The sequence below is a fragment of the Protopterus annectens genome, chromosome 12.part0 (genome assembly GCF_019279795.1).
Source record: "Protopterus annectens isolate FY-2018-M chromosome 12.part0, PAN1.0, whole genome shotgun sequence".
Lineage (NCBI taxonomy): Eukaryota > Metazoa > Chordata > Ceratodontiformes > Protopteridae > Protopterus > Protopterus annectens.
In genome coordinates this window covers 1,066,265,548-1,066,291,488 of record NC_056746.1, presented here as the reverse complement: position 1 = coordinate 1,066,291,488, position 25,941 = coordinate 1,066,265,548, and the positions used below count along the sequence as shown (strand labels likewise).

General features: G+C 34.5%; 1 protein-coding gene across 4 annotated transcripts in view; it reads left to right on the top strand.

The window, feature by feature from the left end:
• Positions 1-25,941, top strand: part of MATN4 (matrilin 4) — a 256,812-nt gene that overhangs the window by 155,490 nt on the left and 75,381 nt on the right. For all 4 annotated transcript variants that reach the window (XM_044090083.1, XM_044090082.1, XM_044090084.1 and 1 more), the window contains exons 9-11: positions 10,254-10,376; positions 13,955-14,077; positions 20,278-20,691. In XM_044090083.1, the coding sequence (XP_043946018.1) occupies positions 10,254-10,376; positions 13,955-14,077; positions 20,278-20,691 (660 nt within the window). The remainder of the gene's footprint in view (positions 1-10,253; positions 10,377-13,954; positions 14,078-20,277; positions 20,692-25,941) is intronic.

Genomic DNA, 25,941 nt, shown 5'->3' with positions numbered 1-25,941 from the left:
GACAGGCAACTCATTTTAAAAAGCTACTGCATCTCAATAGGGTACTTTCTTAACTTTGTTATTTGTTGAGAGGCTTGACTTTGTTACCTGGCTGGCTCCACAGTCCAGAAATCATTTTTTTACTAGAGAAACCTAGGGTGAGAGCATTGTATATCTGTATATGTACTTGTTTCAGTCAAATACAAATATACAGTAACAATTCAATCAAATACAGTGATAGTTAATTGATTATTACAAAGTCCATTAGCAGTGCAACCCTAATTAAAGTGATAGATTATAAAGTCATTATACAAGCTCAAGGAGAAAATCTAATATTTGATTGCTAGTCATCTAGTCATATACTATCTGGATGATGTTAGCCAGGCTAAAACAAAATTATTTTGTTGCAAAAAATATTGATTTTAATGCAAAATATAAAGTGTAAGCTAATAAAGGGAAAATGTATTTTTAACAATAATAAGTGTACAGAAATATTAAGCTAGAAGAACACAATATTTGGATTTCTTTGTCATTCATAAGTTATGAAACTAATATTGTAACCCTCCTTTAAAAAGTGCTTGGAAAATTTATCTGTATTGTTTGATGGATACACCTGGTTCAGTTATTCAGTGCAAGACAGTCTCAGCCAGGCTATGAAGAACACCTTTCTCCAACTGTAGTTATCTCTGAGCACACACACACGTACACACACATACACAGACACACAGCAAGTGGCTCCAGAGTGCACTGTTCACCTGTCCCACCTTTTCTGCCTTCCTAATTCAGTAGTTCAGCAGCTGTTTATATTCAGTAGAGGAGAATTGAGGCTTCTCCCTGCCGACAAATCAAAAAACTTTTTCGAGAAAAATGTATGTTGAAGTAGAATCTGAACAGCCTCAGTTTCTTTAACTGATCTATAATGTCCATCAAAGTATATTGGGGTGAATATGTGTTTTTTTTTTAAATTTGAATGGCATTTTTAAAGGGAGAACGGGTATCCAGAATGTATCAGGTATTTACTATAATACCTTGTAACATTAATAAGAGAGATCATTAGTTGCAGTTACATGACTCATTTTTTGGTTGGTAAATACCAGATTTTTGTGATTTATATTTATGAGGTTATCATGAGCCATTTCAGCCCAGCAAAGATATTTCCAAGAATTATAAGATGACATCTAAATACCTTCAATCTTGTGAGTACTTTGTCATTCAGAATGAACAAAGAACAATATTTTCTTTCAAATATTTGCCATCCCTGTAATAGTTTGCTGCATTTCGTACATTTCTAAAATGGTATCATATTTAGTTGATCTCCTAGAACCTTTGCTTATAAGTTGGTGTAAGAATATAGGTTCAAAGCTTGCTTTCGCATCAAAAACAGTGTGCTGTTTGATGTGTAAATGTTGTATTTACTCCTGTGGGACTGTGTTTAGCATGACATCCTTGGCTCTGTAAAATCACAGTCCCTATTTCAGCAATTTAAGTCACAGGTTTATACATGTATGATATGTTGTGTTGCATGCATGAATAATTGTTGTTACTCAGTTGTTAGTGCTTTGTTTTTATACTCAGATTACCCTGATGTCCTGCTTTGCTGTTAGTTCAGTTTAGAAAGAAATAACAGTTCTTACAGATGACTATATAGAAAGCTATGTTGGGTCATTGTTTTCATGTCTTCCAGACAGTGATTTGGGTCACTGCTTTTATATCTATCAAAAGTTGTCTGTTGATCAGGGATTGTAAAGCAACACTTTTCCTGAAGCAGACTATATGCACTACACTACTATTAATTCCAAGGGATTAGACTTTCAGAAGTTCTAGTGCAAATACCATGTAAAGCCCTTCAAACAACAGACCTGCTTAAGTTAAACTTCATAAAAATACTTTCAAACATTAAAATATTATGAAAGTTTACTAAAATGTTAGTGCTTTCACAGTAACTAAAATACTGGTTTATCAGACATTAAAAGTGAATGAAACAGATGGCAGAGCCTGATGGCCAACTGACTGCAGCAGATTTTCAGAGCTCCATAAATTAGTATAAAATACAGGAAAAAAAATATTTTTTTTCTAGAAAAAACAGACTAGATAGATGAAAGTTTGATATATATATATATATATATATATATATATATATATATATATATATATATATATGTATATATATATATATATATATATATATATATATATATATATATATATATATATATATATATATATATATATATATATATATATATATAAAACTACAAGCTTTGGTTGATTTTTATAAACTTTTTCCTGTCAAATTATATTGGAGACTAGCAAAACTGGTGGATATGAGCAACTCAAAGAATTCTCTCACTGATTTGACACTAAAAAAGGAACTACAACTGGTGACTTCTTCACTGCATGAACTGTCACTAAAAATGGATGATTTCAAAGTGAACTTGCAAAATCTTAAGGAAAGTTGTCAAAAGGAAACAGATATATTCAAATAAATGCTTCAACATCAGTCTAAAATAACAAATATAGAAACCTCTTTGAATGACATTGAGAGAAGGCTTAAGGAAGAATAAGCACAGAATGAAACTCTTATCAAATAAAACCTTTGGTTGCTTAATAAAGTAGATGACTTGGAAAACAGAGAAAGAAGGACAAACATTAGAATTTTAGGGTTTACCTGAGAAAGTTGAAGGAGGAGACATCATTTATTTCTTAAACTCATGGATTCCAGATGTTTTAGACCTTAAAGAGGGATTAAGATCAATTGGAATTGAAAGAGCCCACAGAGCCGTAGGGAAACCAGCTTCAACTTCATCTTCTACACCAACAAGATCAATTGTAATAAAGTTTTTATCTTTTATGGATAAATAACTAATACTTAAAACAGCATGGAGGAAAAGCCCAGTAAAATACAATCAAAACTTAATAAGATGAGATAATGACTACTCTATCAGAGTGCTGGAACAAAGAAAAAAAGCATGGCCACTAACTAAATTACTAAAACAACATCAAAACTCAGATGGCTTTCCCGACAAGAATCAAAATATTGCATCTAAACTAAATGAGAACATTTGATAACTTAGAAGAAGCCTTCCTATTCATCAAAAACAATAACATATCTATTCCTAAAGCTATGGATTGGTCATCCTCTTCCCTGAAGAGAGCTAATGACAAGAATTCCTGGACTGATGTTAAAAAGAAAAAGCAAATAACTAAATCCAAGATAGCTATTTCAGCCAAATCTTTCAAAGCATCTACTGCAACTTTATATATAAATGATATATATAACTAGCTTATAATTTCAAATGTAAGTGCTATCCTTGTGTATATAAGTATATTTATCCTTACAAGAAAAAAGGTAGGAATCTGGATCATTTGATTCTTTAATAGGAATAATAATTTTTCATTTATACTTATTTATTTTTTTAATTCCATTAATCTAATGGCAAAAATGAACAGTAACCTATTTAATGCTTATGTATTAAACTGAGCAAATAAGCTTTAAAAGATGAGTCCCCTCTTAAAGCTCTTGTGACTTAATTTAAATATATTAGTAAATGAAATATTCTTTTTAGTAAAATACTGTCATGACTAGATTACTTTTTAGTTTGAATTGGGAAGCTGATGAGAATGTGTCTCATTCTAGAAATGAATAAAATATGTGATGTCCTTCAGAATGGCCATTGTTAATGCGGGGGGCTGAATGGCTATGGTTGTCTGTATGTTGTCGTGGATGTCTCTGCTTCACCCGATATTTGTAGATGTGTGGATTCCCTATGAATGGCTGCCTAAGAGGGATTGATTTTTGAATGAGATCCAGGTGTACTTCTCTCTGGTGGTGCATGTTTGATTTGTGGATATTCAGCTCCTTGTCTGCCGTGACTAGGTTGTACAATGGGATTCCCTGGGGTTGGATGGGGATAAGACATTGCATTCCTGAGTACGCTGTGTTGGTTGCATGGATATCAAAGCTGAGAAATGGGTTTGCATTCCTAAAGATGCATGATTAACCTCTGCAGCGAGTTAATGGAAGGCTAAAACTCTGTATACATGCTGCGGATTAAACACACTTGCTAGATGTAAGAGCTAACATGGCTTAGAGGCATCTGATGTGTATTAGTATGGTCGTCGGGGTTTGAACTGAATGCAACAGATAGCTACAGAGAACCAAATGTGAAAGTTGCTTTTGTGCACTGGATATCTTCACTTCCAAGAGATTTAATGTGAAACACTTGGTAAAGGCTAGGGAAGAAAAAAAAAAAAGGTGAGGCTGTATTGTAAATAATTGGATGTTTTAAATCTTAACCAAACAAGGTGGGAATTTATGTTATATAGGAAAGTGGTTGTGAACGGGATATGATGTTTTATAGTGCTGACAGATACAGAGATAGCAGTAATTATTAAACAATAACATATGTTGGCATTTGATTGATTGGTAAATGTTCACTTGTGAAATGTGATGTTTGATTTATAACTTATCACATTGTATGTTTGAGTTGTCTGAGTATTGGAGAGATGCCTGTTAAATGGCTCTGGAGACTCTGGAGTTGTGTCTCATTTTGGAAACATTTGCCGTCAGATCTACTAGTGGAGTATGTGTTGAAATGGGAAAGCAGGAAAATAATCTTGGACTGCTCTCAAAGATGAAGCTTGTTAGTGCTTAAGGAAATCATGAGCAGATTTAACTTTTTAAATTAGCTCACCTTAAAGAATTAATAGGTCACCATAACAACAGGAGACAAGGCCATTGATTGGCTGTTATACGCACAGAAGGGAATGGGGAAGTTTAATCAAAACAGTGTATCTGCGAAGACTAGTTTGGCATTCAGCATGTTTACTTTGTAATGTTTTTATAAAAAAGGGGGGGGCAAAGAAAGAAGAAAATGGCTGCGCTCAAGTACTGTGCAATACTGTTTGAAATCACTAATAATCTGTTATAAAGGAAGGAAGTATACTGTTTTCTGAAAACTCTATACTGTACATTTCTTATAGTGCTGAAATGCCTATTCATATACACATTTTCTTATGACTGTTTAGATAATTGAATTTGCAAATCTCCCATAAATATTTTTAAATGGAGTGACACAGACTGCAAATGGTGGTTATCTAGTCATTGTTTATAGTAAGTTAACAGTTACATAAAAAATAAATGATTCAGTGTGTTTTAAATTCATACAAAAGGGAAGACCTGCTTAATTTAGTAGAACAATAACTAGAAATATACTAATATGCCTAATAAAAAAAACTGATTATTGGTATGTAAAATAACTGATAAATGGGCTTATAAGATCAAACCACTCAGTTGTATAATAATTGTATTATCTATTATAATGTAAAGTAGATATATCCTTAGTTATAGTTCACAGAAGACAGAGAAATTTCTAATGTGAACTAAGATACAACCGACTATGTTATGATTGTTCTAACAAGTTACATATGGTAATAACTTATGATGACTTAAATAATTCCAAGCATCAGTAGCCACATACTACAAAATAAATGTTTGACTGACAGTATATGTTGATAGCTTATTATTAGGAATTTGTCTTCAGTTGATTTTTTTTTAGCAAATACTTGGCTATTAACTTATCTTATGTTGCTGTTGAAATCTGTGAAGGATTGTTGTGAAATATTAAGCTATATGGTGTATGTATAAGAATGTTTGTGTAAATAATCTAAATACCTGGTCATAAGCAAATAATACAAATTTAGTCCACATTTGTATATATTTGCATACATATAAATTTCCATAAGTATATCTGTACCTTCCAAATGATTTCAATATTTATTATTCAATTCATTGATTATAAAGGAAAAATTATTACATTTTTTAAGAATTTCAGTAAAAGGAAAGGGAAATGTTAGGAAGCAGTCATACTTTTTTTTACTGATATTTAACTCATATTAGATATATAGGAGTTAATTAGTCTCCTTGAATAGTTACTAATTATATATGGAGCTTGAAAGAAATGGGAAGGAAAGTTAGGGAGATTGTTTCCACAGATATATACTTATCTGTTAGACTAGGAATGATTTTCATTCTATGTCTAGTATGGTTTAATAATTACACCTGTTTGAATTCAACATATACGTTTGAACTTAAATTTCTTTTTAATTTCAATAAGCCTGACATAAGCTTTTTTCTATTGCAGTTTTTTATATGAAATACTGTTGACTAAGATAGTTGAACATAAGCAAATTACTACAAAATTAACATTAGAAGAAGAGTCTTATATAATAAAAAACAATAATAAAACAAACTTTTCTATAAAAGCAAACTGATATGGACCTTACATTGTTCCCTAAGCACTAATGGCTTAAACAATCCAAATAAGAGATCTAATCTTTTAAAATATTTAAAGTTAAACAGAGCTCAAGTAATCTTTCTGCAAGAAACACATTTAAAAAAAATGATACAGTTTTATGGAATCCCACTGATTACATCACTTTAATCTATTCCTCATACAAATTAAAGACTAGAGGGGAAAAATCTTACGGAGAAACAATTTTCTGAGTCTAGAAATTACATATAAGTATGTTGATAATGATGGACTTATAGCTATTGTTATATTGAAATTTAATAATAGAAACTTATACTGGTTTCCTGGTATTGGGGTGGGAATAGCCAAGAAACATTTAGATTTCATTACAAGAATTTCTAAAGGAAACAATAATAGGGGGAGACTTTAATTATATCACCGATACTTCTGAAACTACTAATAAGAAATCCCCACATTTATCTTCTACTTTAAAACTCTTAAAAAATTTGACTAAGACCTTTAAATTAAGTGATACTTATAATAGTATCGACATCAACTCTTTACTATTTACTCATCAAGATTATAGATTTGGTACCCAAACCAGAATAGATAAAATATTTGTCTCTCAAGACCTTATTTCAAAAATTATAACCTTCTCAATAATTCCATGTCCTTTCTCAGACCATAACTCACTTGTTTTGAAGATTCAAATAGATTTTAGGCCATTAACATTCATCTCCAGGATCCCTTCGTATATTACAAAAATTAAAGAAGTTAAGCAATGGTTAACCATTGAACTTCAACTCTTTCTAGATATTAATTATAAACCAGAAGCAAACATAGTTATGGTATAGGATTTACTAAAGGCCTATATATATATGGTAAAACCCTTAGTTGGTTTAAAAATAAAATTAAAGAATGGAAATCAGAATTACAGGAATTGCAAAACCAACTCTTATTATTAAAATCCAAAAAGGATTTTAATTTGATTCAAAAAAAAAAAAAAAGAAATCACAATTGCCAAATAAAAGATACAATGAAATATTAACCCACAAAACTAATTTAGCCATGGAAAGATTAAAAATAAATTCTTAAGTTACATCACCAAAGCATCTACATAATCTATCCATGAAAATTAAAATGCAATCGAAAGCTAATTCTATTGTTAACATATTACATGAAGGAAGAGGTAAGAACGTTTCAGAAAGAGGTGACATTTTAGATGCTTTTAAAAATCATTACCCAGAACATTATAAAAGTGAAAATATTATAATAGAACATTTAAGTTTAGAAACTATAATCCCCAATGTTAAAAACATTCCTGAAGAACTAAAATTAGAGCTGCAAAAACCAATTACACACAAGAGAATTACAGACAAAATTAAAGACAGTAAACCTGGTAATGGTCCAGGATCAGATGGTATAATAATAGAATTATATAAACTTTTTCCCACATTCATAACTTTATTGCTGCATAAAACATTATTTGAAATTTAAATTCAAGCAATAATACCCCCATCATGGATATATTTTTTAATCACTCCTATTTTAAAATAAACCAAAGACTCTAGCTATTGTAGTTCTTATAGACTAATATCATTACTGAGTAATGATTATAAAATATTCATGTCTATAATGGTAAATAGAATAAAAGTTAAACTATCCAAAATAATTAATAATGATCAAACTGGATTCATGCACAATAGACACACATACTACAACATTAAAAGAAACCTAACTTTGATTGATTACTTAAATACAGAAAATCAAGAAGCCTTGATAATTGGCTTGGACATAGAAAAAGCTTATGATTCCTTAAATTGGGATTATTTAACTAAAGTTTTGAATATATTTGACTTTTCACTCTCCTTTATTACACTCATAAAGAGTATATAAAAAAACTTAGCGTTCATTAAAATGGGACCCTTTACTTCTGATGCAATACAGATTACTAGACGCACTAAACAAGGCGGCCCCATGTCACCTATCTTATTTGCATTAGCCATAGAGATACTTGCTATCTTGATACATAACAATCCGAAGATAAAAGGCATAGATATATGTACGACCAATATTGCTCTAGAATAATGCTCTTTGCTGATGATGTGCTTCTTACTTTACCTAACACAAAAGAAGTATTAGATGAAGTAGATTTATTAATAGGGAAATTCTATAAGATTTCAGGTCTTCATTTTAATAAATCTAAATCAAAATTCTTGTTATTGAACAAAAAAAAGGAAATACAAGCAGGCGGGAACCAACTGGTGAACACGTCTCTACTTTAAATTACTTGGGGATTGTTTTATGTGAAAATATAAAATATATTTTAAATGTCAATTATAAAAAAATATTGATTCAATTAATATTTTGGTGAATAAATGGAATAAAATATTTATAACTTTTGAAGATAGATTGCAGCTGATAAAAATGGTACTGCTTCCCAAACATTTGTATGTAACACAAGCAGTATTGTTATTACCGGATAAACATTTTCTTAAAGAAATAATTTCTATTGTTAAGGTTTCTATGGTACCTCAAAAGAAATAGAATTACTTTCCTGCATCATACTAGGCAATGTGAACAAGGAGGATTACATTTCCCAAACATTGAATCTAATATAAGGGCCTCCATACTCAAAACTGTAACAGATTGGATAAACCCAAACTATACATCTAACTAGAAATTGATGCATTCAATCATAATAACAAATTAAAATAATTTGTCAAAAAACATGTTAGTCATGGGGAAAGATAATAAAATATGGTATTCTCTGAGTTTAAACATGCAATATAGTATAACAAAACTTCCTAAATTAAATCTAATTAATCACCTATTTGATGTTTTCAGAAAATGTATTAGTATGAACTTAGATTCAAAACTTTGGTTCATGATTTTAACACCTTTCAGTATTACAAAGAATTTTCCAGATAGGTTACACAGAGAGATCCTCACCACTTGGGAGCATAAGAAATGAATATGCTGGCAGCATTGCATAAAAAATCAACAAATCTTGGATGTATGTTATTTGTTGTCAACTTATAGTTTAACCTCTCAAGACTGGCTATTACTACAAAATGTATTGACATACTCCAAGGATCTATGCAGAATAATAAACAATTCATCTTTAAGGAAACTCCAAAATTTATAAATGGGTTGTTTGGAATTATATATAATAATGCTAATTTGAAGAATGGAATCTCATACTTATATAATATAATATAATAAAAACTTATAAAACAACACCTAAAATAACTTATTGGCAATATATTACAAAAGGTACATCGATATCTTTATCATCAGAAAACAAATTACATTTACTATTATCAGTAAAGCTAACATCTTACTCTCAGTACTGGAGAGTATTTAATTGGACATTTCTGCATAGATTCTTTTAAACCCCTGATAAAATTTTGAAAATTAATTCCTCCAGTAGTGGGCTATGTTGGAGATATCAATAGGAATCTAAAGCAGGTCTCATATTTTTTATGACTGTAAGTATATTAAAGAATAAATAAAAGAATATTGGAATGATATTAATACATTTTTACAAGCAATTTACGCAGACACATTTGTCATGACTAAAGCTCTAATTTTATTGAATATAAATGAGAGTCCCCAAATGAACAAATTTAATTTTAAAAATTAATTAAAATTTTAAACAATTTTAAAAACATTTCCCTGCGAGCTACATCGCCAAAACCAAATGGCTGCAGCAGCACTTTGCCGTAGAGCAATACAGCTAAATAGTATAGCTGCTGCAGCTGTAAACTATGCACAGAAATATTTCCACTGGTGGCAATCCTTACAGACAGCTGCCCGGCTGCATTCTAGCAGAGACAGCCATACTAAATGTGTACCATGATCCGTGTTCTCATGTAAGGAATGCATTTATTTTATTCTTTATTTATTTTATTGTCAGACGTCTGACAATAAAATAAATAAAGAATAAAATAAATACGTATCAGCATGTCGGGTCATTACTTTTATTGTCTTCATTACTCAGAAATCTTTGTCTCTCAACAGTGATAGACTACTGCTCTTTTGGGAACCACAGTTGTCAGCATGAATGTGTCAACGTTCTGAATGGTTACTACTGTCGCTGCAATGAAGGATTCGTACTGCAGGAAGATGGGAAAACATGTAAACGTAAGTATTTTGACAAAATTTTAACCACTATTGTTTATTTAACATTCACATAATAGAAATTAAATTGGTCAAATCTTTTTGGTAAAATGTAGTAGATTATAAACTAGGACTCATTGTTAAAAATCTGGCAACAGACTTCAGACACCTTTAAACAGCATAGTGTATTAACAATGGAAACAAAAATTAGTACTATATCCAAAAAAGTATTTGTTTATATGGTCACTGAAGGCAATGTAGGCCACAGCTTTCTTATTTATATTTTGCTAAATGGATTGTCCAAAAGAGCTGATCCCACTTTTAATGAAGAACTAGGGAGAAAAGTGCCACAGCAAGGATTACAGACATTAGATCTTTTTTATCTTGTTTAATCCTGTAATCATTGACAATGTTATCTACTGTATGTTCTATTGTAATATTGCAGATTTTCTCCTCAGGTCTCCCCTGAAAACAGGTCTCTGCCCAGTCGGACTAACCCAGTTAACAAATATCAAATAAATAAAAAATAAATAAATAGATTCTAGACACAATAAATGCATGTATGCAATCTCAGTATACTAATCTGCCAAAAATTTGTCTTGGTGGGGTCCAAAAACCTACCCCAAATCTCAGTTTTCATGTCAGTAATATCTTTATAGATGACCAACGAATTTCTCAGGCTTACATTGCTAAAGTAAAGACTGGGTTAGTGGTTACCACAAGTGACATTCTTTCATTCATTCATTCGATACCATGGGTGATGGTCATTCATTCTTTCATTCATTCATTACATACCATGGGTGATGGTCATTCATTCTGTCATTAATTCATTCATTCATTCGGTAACATGGGTGACGGTCATTCATTTTTTCTTTCATTCATTCAGTACCGTGGGTGATGGTCATTCATTCTTTCATTCATTCTTTAGGTACTATGGGTGACAGTCATTCATTTTGTCATTCATTCATTCATTTGGTACCAAGGGTGACAGGCATTCATTCATTTGGTACCATGAGTTTCATTCATTTATTCAGTCATTCATTTAGTGCCAAGGGTGACACTCCATTCATTTATTCAGTCAGTCAGTCAGAGTTATTTCTTTAATTAAATTCAGGATCAGCAGTATTTTGATGAACATTACATCTGTTGCCTATGACATAAGGGATGTGGTTTGTGGTTTGGTGCATTTTATGCTCCTGTTTCTTAGTCGACTGACACATTTATGAATTACTAAGCATATTGGTATACAATTAGATCTCGTACCATATCTCTACAATTACATATTACATTTTTGAACAGAGCTCAAAATCTGTGGTCTGTTACTTACAAATAAATTTGTAAAACATGCAAATCTGAATAACTGTATACTCAGCATTCTCCAAGCCAACAGAATTTAAATTAATAGATAATTGTACACCAACAAACTTCAGCTTTTCTCTCATAGTCTCTACTGAAAATGGGTTTTGCCCAGTCAGACTTTCCCAGTAAACACAGACAAATAAAATGAGAAAATACTGTATCGGTGGGTCCTGACAGTATCCCTGGATGCATCTTAAATAGTATGAAATATGATTTAGACACCCACCAACAACACTTTTCAACCTCAGTCTCCATAAAAACAAATGTAGAATAGTTACAGTCATTTCCCTGCATAAGGGAGGACCTTCCACATACCCTGGCAATTATAGACCTATAATTCTGACCAGCTTCAAATGCAAAGCCATGGAAAGACTTAACATGGAACTAATGGGAATCTCCACACACTGGACCCATGTCAGTTTGGGTTCATCAAGGGCAGGTCATGCTTACTAAAGCTGGGGGACTTTCCTTAAAAGGTCACTAAAGCAATGGATAAAGGTTAAATGGTGCATACTACATACCTAGACCTAGCCAAAGCTTTTAACACAATCCCCCACTCAGGCATAGTAGAGGAGTTAAATAATTTGGGAATACTACTCTATGTCACCAGATGGATTGCCAACTGGCTCACATTTAGGACACAGGAAATCAAAATAGAGGAAGTTACCTCTACAAACAGGCCTGTCAACAGTGACATTTCCTAGGGATCTGTGCGGTGACCTCTCCTGTTTAGCATCTACTTTTCTGAAGGAAAAGCCAATACCAAACGGCTGTGGCCTGTAGATGACTGCAAGCTAGGAGCAGTCAGTGAATCCCCAGATGATTTAGCCATCCTGCAGGAAGGTTTGTCCTAAATAAATAACTGGTTCCAAAAAAAAGTGGACTTAAACTAAATGCCAAAAAATACATTATTATAACCTTTGGGAAGTCATCTACCATGGTGAACTGCCACATTAACAATACACCCGTAAGAGTTGACCAAGTTGTTTGGGATTTTAGGAATTTATTTGGACCTAACTTTCAACCAGCATGTCCACTGTCATAAAAAGGTCCTTATATATTGCAGAACTTATAAACAAAGGGATTATGTCTAGATCTAGGAATGTCATTGTCACCTTTTACTCAGTTATCTTTAAGCCATTTACAGAGTATAATACCCCCTTTGGCCTGTATCTGTCCAGACACATGCGCAGCTGGAATGCCCACAGCAATACATTACTAAAAGAATACAAGGCCTAAGCAACACACCCTACAAAGACCAACTCAAAGCCCTATCACTATAGTTGGTATCTTACAGATTGCTAAGAGTTGACCTGTATCTGGCATAGAAGGCTTTCTCCTACCCAGTATTGATAGATTTAATGCACATCAGCACATCAAATGACATACTCGGTCTAGGGCTCTGAACCTCTTCCACACATCAACAGGATGGTAGGAGGGACAGGTTTATGCCTCAGATGGTACCGCTGCTCTGGAACAGGCTCTGCATCCATATAAAACAAAGTTCATCCCTGTCCATATTCAATCAAAACTTGGATTTATGGATGAGACTGACCCTGTTCTACTAATGGATAGAGGGAGTTCCTAAATGCTTTACCCCATGCATGGTCCCCTCAAATTATCTAATGTATGAGCCCATTTATTCTCACTAGGGGTAATATATAATTATTGATCATGGAATGGGTAAGGCCAATCTAACATCAATTATGATAGGTTAATTCAAAGGGAAAGGGAACTTGGCTAGGCTTAAAATGGCCCACAATGGTAGCTAGTACTTCCTATAAATAAATAAATAGATTTTTAATAAGCAATGAATTCATAAGTCAAAAACTTAGATGAATAAATTAGTAAATAAAAAAACAAACAACTTAACTTATCTCAGCTGAAGCTGCAGAACAAGAAAAAGCACTCAGCTCAACTCTCAGCACATGTCACAACTCTTCCATTCAAAGAACTCAGTCAAGCCAAGGATGGTACCACTGGAAGGAAAATTGTGAATGTAATCATTGCATGATATGTTGTGTTTTATTTAGGAAAGCAGGTGATTTATTTCATTTTATTTAACATTTAAAAAGGCAGAAAAGTTTCATAGTCATGTGCTTCTCACTGTAAGACCCACCAGCTAGAACTTGGAAATGTGACTTTTTTTCATGTTTTATTGACATATCCATAAAAAGGCAAGCAACTTTGTGTTTTATCCAATAATGATTATGTTGCAACACTAAATGTTGATTTTCTTGTAGCTGCTGACTTCTGCAACACTATTGATCATGGCTGTGAGTTTCAGTGCGTCAGTACCCCGGGATCTTACCACTGTATATGTCCAGAAGGTCAGCTGCTCCAGGATGATGGAAAGAGCTGTGGCAGTGAGTACTCTTAGTTCTGTATTACTAACCCTACAAATATAAGACCATATACAATCAATTCAGCAGGGATATAATAACCCGAACTTGTAGCATGTTTTTTTGGCATGCCTTACACATTTAACGAATGCGTATTTCCCTACCATTTGTTTCCTGTTTCTAGTTTTGTTTTTGTTCTTTATCTAGGATGTATTTACCAGCTACGCCTTTTTCATTTCAGTGATAAGCTCTGTCATGTACATCTTCCCTTATTTCTCATTTGGGGGTATGTGTTTGGGAGATCTTCTTTATTAACCTGATTACCAGCTGCTTAAATTTCACCAACTCATTGAAGATCATTCAAGTCCCTGTACACTGGGGATCAGGCAAGGAATTAAAAAAAAGTGAAATGAATGAAGTTGGTATTTTATGCAAAAATAGGACCAAAAAAGCTTCTTTTTCTGAAGCCCCCCCCCCCCGTAAAGTGGCTAGCCTAGTGGATCGCAAGTAACTTCACCTAGGCCTGGCAATGGCCTGAAAAGCTAACTTTGAAAACTGGAAAAAAATTCATTCAGCTGTTTTCGCATCCTTAGAATGAAGATTTGCTATCCGCCCTTATGTGGTATGATGGGACAGTGCAGCAGCACAGCTATGAGCTATTCATAGTTACAGATTGTTTACTGAATAACTCACTGAGCAGCTGAGCCAAGAGTCAAGGTAGGCAAAATTAGACGTAATTCATCTTCTAATGCATCACATCTTCACTTTGAGCGAGATGGACAATTCATAATTTTTAAAAAAAAAAAAAAAAAAACAAGTTATAAATCAAATAAGGGAAACTAAGGTGAAGATATGGAGTGGTAGAGGGGTGGAGATGTATTGCCTAAAATACAAAAAGAATTGGGAGTGTTTTCACTTTAATGAGAGGAATTAAACAAAAATGGGGAGCAAAGAGGGACAACATAAATGTCAGTATAATGAAGAGGGAATGACAAAATGGTTAACTGGTAAGAAAACAAGGAAAAGAGAATGCATCAACATATGAAGTATATACTATTAAATAGAATGATAGGCTACAGACAGAGACAGAAAAGTCCACAATGCTGGAAAAGCAATAATATTGTGGCATTCAGAGAGAGAAAAGAAGCAATGGCCACAGCTACAACGGTATAATGTGCATACTTAGTGAAAAATGGGAAACAATAGAGAAGGAAACCAAGGGGCAAAGCCAAGACTATGTATGTAATCCAAAAGATAGGTAAAGCTATTTTTCTAAGGCATCCCTTATAAATATGGAATGAAAAGGACTTATCAGTCTCAAATAAGTTATTCAGTTTGGAATAAGAACTGAAGTGAATATTGTCTGTTATGAGCAGAAAATTAAGCAACTTAAAAAAACAATTTTTTTAAATTTAAAATGTCTTGATTCCAACAAAAAATTGCCATTGACAGTTGAAGCAGTGAGAAAGCAACATTAAGTTTATTGATAGATCATATTTTATCATGTAGGTAACTCTATCCCATTATTAAGTTAGGTTTTTAACAAATAGGGAAAACTTGTCCAGGGCAATGGAGAAACATTTTGCACTTTGCCTACAAGTGTCACAGGACCTCTGATTAGTACCTTATCTGGACAAGAGCACACCTCAATAATTTGGCAATCCTTACACTGTGCTATCAGTAATGAAATATTAATACAAATGACTGTAGTGTGAATAGAACCACAGCGTCCTGATCTTAATGAAACATGAATACAAATGGCTGTAGTGTGAATAGAACTCACAGCCTCCTGATCTTAATGAAACATGAATACAAATGGCTGTAGTGTGAATAGAACCCACAGCTTCCTAATCTTAATGAAACATGAATATAAATGGTTGTATTGTGAATAGAACCCACAGCCTTCTGATCTTCCAGAATCTAAGAAAAAATGTGTATCCGGGTGAGTCTTTGACACTGATTAGCTTTGTTAGTTTCTGGGGAGTGACAAACTTTATAAACAGATTCTCTACTGAAGTGTGAAATTCATTAGAATGATCCCTGTGACTGTCTGAATGGGAAACACAGCGGCAATATTAGGGGAGCAATATTAAAGTGACCATCTTAAATGTACGCGTCTCATAGACATGGAAGAGAAAAGCTAGATGATTTAGGGAGAATGAGGGAAAGTAAGGATCTAGAATAACGTTTGCAAACTGTTGTCTTGGACCAGCAGTTCTACTAAAAAGTGTTAGCATTTTTTTGTTCACACTTTTGTTGTCATTCACAATCAGATGTACAGTTCCAGAGCCTAAAAACTGAATGTGAAGGATTGATGGATATCTGAAAGCAATTGCTGAGAACTACATTATCAGGAACTAGGTTTGGAATGCCATCCTTAATAGTTACAACAAACTAGTACATAACAGGTTAATTGAACTCTAAGAATCATGAAGTACTACATAGGCAAACATTAAGCATGCTAGGAAAATTGATAAGATTTGCAAGTAACTCTGTTAATATCACAATGCTTTTGTAATGATTATTCTAATTATATTGAATTCAGTGGAAGTATAGCAAGAGGCTTTACAATGCAAGCTGAGGATTCAGAGGGCTGCAAGTAAGTAGTGCTCTGGAGGAAAGTAAAAAAAAATAAAATAAAAATAGCCAGGTAGTTAAATTAAATCAGTTTGGAAAAGTAAAGGAATAGACAGTGTATTGGGTGTAGTTTAAGAAGAATGAAAAAGAAAACTAAATGACTATATTATGTAAAGTTTCTGAACACATAAGTAAGTACTTTTCTGGAGGAAAGTAAAAAAAAAAAGAACCAAATAGTCTGAACGAATTTAGTTTGGAAAAGTAAGGCTGTAGCCAGCAGATGTGATGCTGTTTAAGAAGGAAGAAAAAAGATAACTAAATGTCAGAATTCAGTAAGTTTACTGAGCAAGTATACTCATCTCCGATTATAGATAAATAGTACAAACGTTTATGTAAAGAATGGAAATGATATGTTGGGATTTATCTCTGAATCTAGATTAAAAAATCTGATTAAATTAGTACAGCCAAGAAATCTGGATAAATAAAGTCTGTCAGTTTAACTAAAGGCTAGCAAGTGATGTAATTTTATTGACTGATGCTAGGAATGGCCATCTTATTGGGTCTATATTACCTTGTCGAAAGGGCTGTTCATTGAATGCCCTTTCATTGACACATAAACATCAAAATACCAAAATGCTGAACGGCCACTTCAGCAAATTTTTGCCAGGGGAAAAAATCGCTAGGCCAGCAACAAACAAAAACTGTCAAACCCCACAAAGCGGGGGGCTTTGCCCCCACCCCCTAACTAAATATACCATCTCCAAGATCACACCACAGTGGAGTAAAGGGCAAATTCCCAATGACATCTAAGTGATTTTTTTCCCCTGGGAAAAAAATTTGCTGACATAGCTGTTCAGAGTTTTGGTACTTCAATGTTTAATTGTTGATGAAAGGGTGTTCAATGAACAGCCCTTTCGACAACATAATATAGACCCCATCTTATTTATAAGAAGACTTGCACCTTTGACATTTCTGACCAGAGGACTGGAGAGTTCTTTTATTTATTTATTTTTTTTAATTGAGCAAGAAAAAGAGTCATGAAACAAGCAGTGATCTAGCAAAATCAGGGACAGAGTCACTATGAATTTTATCTTGTTGGGTTTTATGAGGGAAGGACACAGTAAACAATGTTAAGGCAGCATCTAGAAATAATAGATATAACAGAATTGAAAATAAAGAAAGAAAGAAGGCAGGAAGTAATGGGCGGGGGTGGTGTAGCCGTATGATTTGGTGCTTATTTGGAAACAACTGGAGAAGCAGGAATTGAAGTATGGGGCAATCAGACAACTTAAGAGAAGAAGCAGGATGGGAAATCAGATGATAAGTGTGCTGGAAATAAGACAGCACAGCTGAAAATAAGGAAAGGGAGTTCAGAGCTGAAAATAAGAGGAAGGGCAGGGATGGAACTAAGATGAGGGGATGAAGCAGTATGAGTGCCAGGCTTGGAAGTACAGTGATGGAGATACTGAATGTAAAGGGATTAACGGGGTTAGAAGTATCATGGGTGAGGTCAGAAGTTAGAAGAAGACAAGGAGTGGAAGTAATGGAATGTGTAAGGATGGAACTGAGGGTGCACAACTGAAAGGAAAAGTGCATCAATGTTCTTGTAGCCCTCATTTTAAAAATCCTTAACCTTTCCACTGTCCTTTGAAGTGCATGCATTCTTTTTGTCTCCTTCATGAACTCTCTCTCAAACTACAAAAATATAAACAGCTTCAAAATCTTAAACTACACACTAAACTCTGATTGCAAATCCTTTGCATTTGCTATGCCTAAGATGTGAATGAATTTTCTCTATAGAATCTAGCGCCTTCCAACATCCAGTTGCAGTGATATCTGCAGTGTCTGGTGCCACATGACTGCTATTCTCCTTGTCTTCGGCTGATTAATCCAGCATCCACAAATCTAAAAGCTATAACTACATTTATTACTAGCACAATATCTTGCCTGACACTTTATATTCAATTTCCTCCCTTCTCATGTCACAGTTTCCTAAACCTGTGCAATATCTTGCTTTTATCTTCTAATGAATGTGGCTACTGCCATGCATTAATATATTTATGCTTCTGTCTGCATTCGAAGTAATTGAATTGCTCCTAATTAATGCATGTCTAGTAATCTTTATGTAATATTTTCCTATTTTAATTGTGTTATTAGTATACAGTAGCTTATTACCTATTGCATTATTTTATATTTATGTAGTTTTATGCTTTGTTACTGTAGTTAGGTTATTGCTGAAAAAGGGCCATATGGTCAGGTCCACATACACATTTAAAATAAATAAATCAATTAATTAATTAGTTAAACTAAACAACAACATATCCCCCAGCCAGAAGGTAATATCGACCTTTGATCCCCTTTATGTTTCTAAGGTTCTTTCACGTGCATGTATTTTCTTCTAGGTGATTTTTTTCCTTTATACCAACCCTAACGCCTTCCTCTAGCTATCCCATTTATTACACTTCTGCCCCATCTCACCAGCAACCCCCCCCCCACTCTGTGGGGGAGACCTCCTCTCTCTAAAGGACATGTGCCTCATCATCACTTCACCTTTAGGATCTGATAGATATCTGCGGTGACAACAGCTGGACAGTATTATCCAGGCAGTAATGAAATGTGTGCTCTTGCCTCCAATTCATGCTCATCCTTTTGTTATAGTCTTCAATATCTACATTCCTGTTTCACCTTGTGTGCTCATTGTCCCACTGACCTGAGAGTCAGCCTTCACCCCCCCCCCTCCTCAAACTAGGGCCATTCATGTTTGAGGCTTTGCTGTAATTGACTCCAGGACAGGAAAATACCTGCCTGCACCATGGCTGACTGAATCAGCCTTGTGAAGTGAGGGAAACAGAATTAATTTGATAAGGTTAGGAGCAGATCAGGAAAGAAGAAGGAAGAGCTGGAACTTAAAAATGGATTCCTCTATAGCTTTTGCATTGCTTACATATGAACCATAGCAATTCTAACTCATTCAGTCCTGAACAGCAGGAGACTAGTTAAACATTTGCTGTCCAATATGAAAAGAAATACCTTATCATCATATCACCAGGTTATCCTTCCTCCTACATCATATGCTTTAGTTCACATTTCCCTTTTTTTCTAAATTATCTTACCTTCCTATACTTCTAATTGAAGTCCCTACCTAACAACTGAGAATATATATATGTGTATATAAATATATATATATTGAAGTCTTTCTTCATGCCATTATCAGACTTGAGTAATGTCCAGTTTCCATTTTTTAGGCCCTTCTGGGCAATCTCCACTATTTATTTCTGTCAGTGCACTGTTTTTCTTTTTTAATAACCTGAATACGCCAGGTACCTCTGTATCCCTACTCTTATGTTCTGAAGAATATAGTTCCCATCTTCACATTCAAGTCAGTCTTTCTTGCAAGGCTAGGGTACTTATATGTTATCAGAATGTACATTTTCCATAACAGAATGTTGATACCGTAATTTCCAGATACCACAAAATGTTGTTTACATATATTTTAAATTGCATGAAGATGCAGAATGTAACTAACAGTGTCTACAAAAGATCACCAAAAGCTATTTAAACTGAATCAATGATGCAAACAGTTTCTCACCACATAGCATTACTGTATAATACAATCCTACTCAAATATCATTTTTTTTGTATTTCAGAGTGCAAAACTGGCCATGTCGACTTGGTATTTGTCATTGATGGCTCCAAGAGTGTTCGACCTGAAAATTTTGAACTCGTGAAGCAGTTTGTTAATCAGATTATTGACTCACTTGATGTATCTCTTCATGGCACCCATGTCGGGCTGGTTCAGTATTCTAGCAGAGTACGTACTGAATTCCCTCTCAAGGCATACCACACAGTTGCAGACATTAAGAAAGCTGTTTCACAAGTTCAGTACATGGAAAAGGGCACTATGACAGGACTGGCACTGAAGCATATGGTAGAACAAAGCTTTTCTGATGAGGAAGGTGCCAGACATCCATCTAAAAACATACCCAGGATAGGAGTGGTCTTTACTGATGGACGGTCACAGGACAGCATAAGTGAATGGGCTGCAAAAGCCAAAGAAGCAGGTAAAGTTCATTACAGAAAAATAAGAATCTAATTATAGACTATAGAAAATGGGTATCATTACCGGAAATTCAGTATGAATCAAATAAATCAAAATAATAATGCTGGATGGAAATTCTTAGTTTGTAGCTACAATAGTGTAAAAAATTATATTTATAAGCTGCTCAAATAAGAAATACAATTAAGGTTGTTTATATTTTTACTAAAGGCCTTATATTTCAGTTTTGACCACACTCAACATTATGTGGTTACTATAAGTCTATGTAATCTCTGCATTTTGAATACTGTTTCAAGTTGACTCACCTATGGTAATTTCAGCAAATGCCAGTACTCTGAATCCATTTAGCAGAAAACCAATTTCAGACAGAAACATTAACATGTTTTATTTATTTATCTATTTATTTATTTATGTATTTATTTTTTATTGTTTATTTTTATTTTTTGCAGGGGGCAAGTCCCCCGGCATCCCATCTGGAGGAGATACCCACACTTCCCTAACTTATGTACAGAAGCTCTACCTCTACAATAGCGAGGAAGAAGACAGCGTCAGTGAGCACTGAAAGTGGTTTTCAAATATAGTCATTTGCAATGATGGCACTTGCACAAATAGCAATAGTACAATCGACTTGCTGTATAAATACTCATTAGATGGGGGAACTCTCCTTAGAAATGCCAACTCAGAATTCCTGTTCAGTTTGCGATGATATGGAGCCCTAGGCAGCATAAGGAAAAGCAGTTGTGCAGGCACTGATTGGATCATCAATGCTGTAGTAAGAGTCAGGACTGCATGGTGATTCTCATGTTGCACTGAGTTCTATAGTTAAGTCATCTGAACATAAGATATGTAAGTCTGAAAAGGGTAGTTACCTCAATCCTTCCATGATTCAGAGTTGTAGAATTTAATTTCATTAGATCCAAAATGTATCCAGTTTTATTTATTTACATCTTTGTTGTTTATTTTATTGGGACATTCTGATAAAAAGCCAGTTGCAGGAAAATCCAGGAAAAAATGTTCCATGAATTGAAAAATAAAGGTAAAATAGTGTATTTAAGTAGTGAGTGCAAACAAGTTAATGCATTAAGCATAATACAATTAAAAAAGATGCAAATAAAATGTTATTATTAAAAATAATAAATCTTAAAAAGAACCACAGTAATGAATCATATGACCATGGTCATGGATTTATATTACTGTAGTGCATGTAGCAATGTGATTACACTCTGAAATCAGAAAAAATATAAACCTCTTAAACACTTCTGTAGTGCAACACTTGATCTAAACAGTGCTTAGGGGTGCTTAACAAAAGTGTGATAAAGGTATCCAATGACTAGCCTGGAATTCATAAAGAATCCCACTGCAGGTGCTAAAAGCAACGTGCAAAAGGTCTGTTCCTACATTCATGGAAAATGTGATTCAGAGACATGTTAGCTACAATGAGGCAAAAACCTCATTACTGGCTAATTTGCATGTCTTTGAATCACGTGGTGCTACTGCTAGTGCTAATCAGGTCTTTCCTACTGTAATCATCTATGGTGACTCATGTTTATATCGAGATTTATGCACACACACACACACACACACACACACACACACACACACACACACACACACACACACACACACACTGCCATACCTCTCACTTGGCCCTAACTTTACAGAACATTTTTGTAAATCATGGATGATTACAGTCAGTCAATAATGCCAGACATTAGAGTTTCATTATTGTTTCTGTTGCAACACTGCATTGTGGTGCTAAACCTGTGGCTGTAGTAACCTTTGAGTAGCTCTAAAGAATATTTAAAAATATCCATCCAGTGATCTCCTGACTTTCTTCAGAAGTGTTCAGCAAAGCCATTTAGTGGTATGACAGCTCCAACAAAAGGACATACCCCCATCCTTTTCAACTGTACTGATTTTTCCCACTTCTGTCACTAGTAACATACATACATATCACAGTCAGGCAATAATACCAGACATAGAGAGCTTAATACTTCTTTTAGTTCAAAAAGTGCATAAACATGCAAGCAATCTTCAATTAGCATAGGGTGCTAAAGCTCCGCATTGTTATTGAGCTGAATTCTATGCCAAGAATAAAGGGTTCAAAGCTTTTTTTCTCCCCCATTTTAAAGTAACTTTAAGTTACTTAAGGTAATATTTAAAGCATCATTGGTGTCTAATGGTAGTAGAGATAACTAAACTTCTACTAACATGCTGTTTTTTGTGCCAAAGGTACATGCTTTGAACATGTATCTTTGTTCTTCTATTATGTTTTGAAGTGAGTTAAGGCAGAAGCCCAACTGGTTCAACCAGAGTTCTGAGCTGGAACTATAAATCAGCACCCCACCCCCCTAAGCTGAAGTGAAGAGCAAAAAAAATAAAACAACTTCACTGTACTAAGCCATCGATACATTGTAAGCAATTGGCTTATTGCAGTTAGATCTTCACCCCCAGTTCTTCACTGTAATAAGCCAATCGATACATTGTAAGCAATTGGCTTATTGCAGTTAGATCTATACCTCCAGTTCTTCCACTGAAGAGCAGAAAAAGAAAAAAAATGACATACCTACTAGTGGCACACCAACCAGGTGGCTAGATGCACAATACGTCACACCATCCCTCCTGCCCGAACCATGCAGATCTCATTTCTGTGCCCTGTCCCGAACCCTCCTGCAACATATTTTATTTAAAAAATAATAATATAATAATTTCTTGCTACAGTTTATACCCTGCCTGCACAGAGTTCTACAGCACTCATGTTTTAGTGTAAAAAAATTATTCTATTTAAAATATAGCAAGTAGTTGCAAAAGTTTAGACCCCCCCATACAGAGCACTACAGTGCTCAGGTTTTAGTTAATTTTTTTTTTCATGTTTAAACTGTAGCAAATGGCTTCATACAATGTAGCAAGCATTTGCTACAATTTAGACCACACACACACAGAGCTACAACATTCAAATTTCACCAGAAAAGCCAGTATTGCATTAAAGAGAGATTGGGATCAGCTGATCATGCACCCCCAACACTTTGCGCCCAGGGCACATGCCCCTCTCATCCTGCACTACCTGTTCATTAAACTCCCAGTACTTAAATAATGGTTGAATGTGAACTTTTGGCTGAGTTAATTTACTCGGGCAGTCATGCTAACCTACATAGAAGAGGGATTTTCTGAATTGCTAAACTGTGTAAATGCCTTACCACATGTATTTCTGGGGAGATCATTAGGATAAATAGAAAAGGCTTCTCCTTTGGAATGTATAATTGTCATATAACTACTTTACAAACTGAGTAAAATCACTGAGATTGGTCTGTCTCTAAATTTGCTGGGGCTTACTGCTAAGAGTGGCACTTTCTGAATACAGCCCAAATAATAGACAGTGTTGGCCAGCAAAGAACAATGGGCAGAAAGTAAAATTGTTTTAAAAAGCTGTTGCGTCTTACTCTGCCACACTTATAAACAGAAAATGTGATGCAACAAAGTATCTAACAGCTTCAAAAAGTGGTTTGTTCTACAGAGAAACATTTCCTTTTTGACTACTGTCCCTCTCAACTGTCCTTGATTTTGCCTTATGTTTCTACCCTGTTCTTTACAAAATTTTTGATTTTCTGGTAAATCTCAGTGGATTACAGTCAGTCAATAATGCCAAACATTAGAATTTCATACCTCTTATTGTTCAGGAACTACCTGTTGATGCAAAAACTTGCTAGTCTATTAACTTTTTAAGTGAATTCTATCAATATTTAAGATGCCCTGATTTTGATCCTTTTGTCTCACCATCATAACTGATTTCTCAAGAATTATTAAGCAGAAATATTAAGAGGCATGCTGCTGTTTCTTTGCTAAGTGTTTTACTGACTTTCAAGAGATGATAAAACTATTTTTGTATACTTTTCTGTAACCATTAGTACATGAAGCATGTAAAGTTTCATGTACTACAAATAAATATGATTGGTTCTCTGATCATAACCCTTATTATATGATGTCAACGTGGATGCCGATATCCATTTCTTGAGCTACACACTAATGACAAATTTCTTGACATCCATGTTTTGAACACGTAATAAGCTGGTTATGATGAGAGACCTGATCATAATCCCCTATATAAACTAAGAAGAGGTGGGCAACAATAAGAAACTGATGGATTGCCATGGAATCTATGGTGATAATAGAGATTCAGGGCCAAATTCCATAAAGCCAGCATAGTCCAAGCTAACAGCCAACAGCATCCTGCTGTCACTATAACAATAACTTAAATCAGCGTTGCCCCTTGAAATGGCAACATCCCAAGGGAGTGGGATTCACATAAGTTAATGCCTTGCAGCACAAAAGTATTGAATTGAATGGGGACTTACTGTACCCATCTTAGATAAGATAATGAGAGTCACTAGCATTCCATGTCAATGCATCTCTTCACCTGTTCTGAGACTAGTAACTAAACTGCTTGTGGACATGGTGGGATTGCTAAGTCCTGATGAACTTCTCAAGCACAGCTGCATCATCTGTATATTGGACCTGGTATTACAAGCAGGGAACTTGTCTGCAATATCAGGTCCAACATACAGGTAGAGATGTATGTCCAATATGCCATAATAAGCAACAACTCCACTTGTGGGGCAGAATGGTGAATACAGGCATGGCAGCCAACATGGGCATCATTCCTGCATTCATGCCATCCAAGCAGAGGAATGGGTTTGCAGGGTCACTTGCCCACCATGGAAATCAATCTGTTTTCAGCTAAAAAACAACAGGAGCCACCCCAAACACCCGGGTCTAGTTTCTTGACTTCTCATAGTGCCATTTGTATGGGGAACTAGGTAATGTGGGCAGTCTGGCTTCCCACCAGGTATTTCCTGCAGCACCTATTTCCACGTCTAGGTGGAGCTGATGCTTCACAGGCATATTCAATTCACTTGGCTGGGATTCTCCAATTAATCATCCTCAGACATTGGCAAATCTTGCCAGTGTACAACAGTGACTTTGGTTGCTACTTTATGAATTAGGCATAGGACTAGCAATCCCCATTATCTTATGCTGAATAAGGACTAGTGTAGCCCTTTCTTTTGGAGCTTTTTGGGGTGATGCAGTGGCAGAACAGACAGCATTCTCACCTTACAGCAAGAGGTTCTCCTGTTTAATTCTTTGCTAGTGTGCTTCTGTGTGGAGCCTGCCTGTCCTCCCTTTGTTCATCTGGGTCTTCTCCAGGTGCTCCAGTTTCCTTGCACATTCCAAACACTTGCATTAGATGAACTGAGCA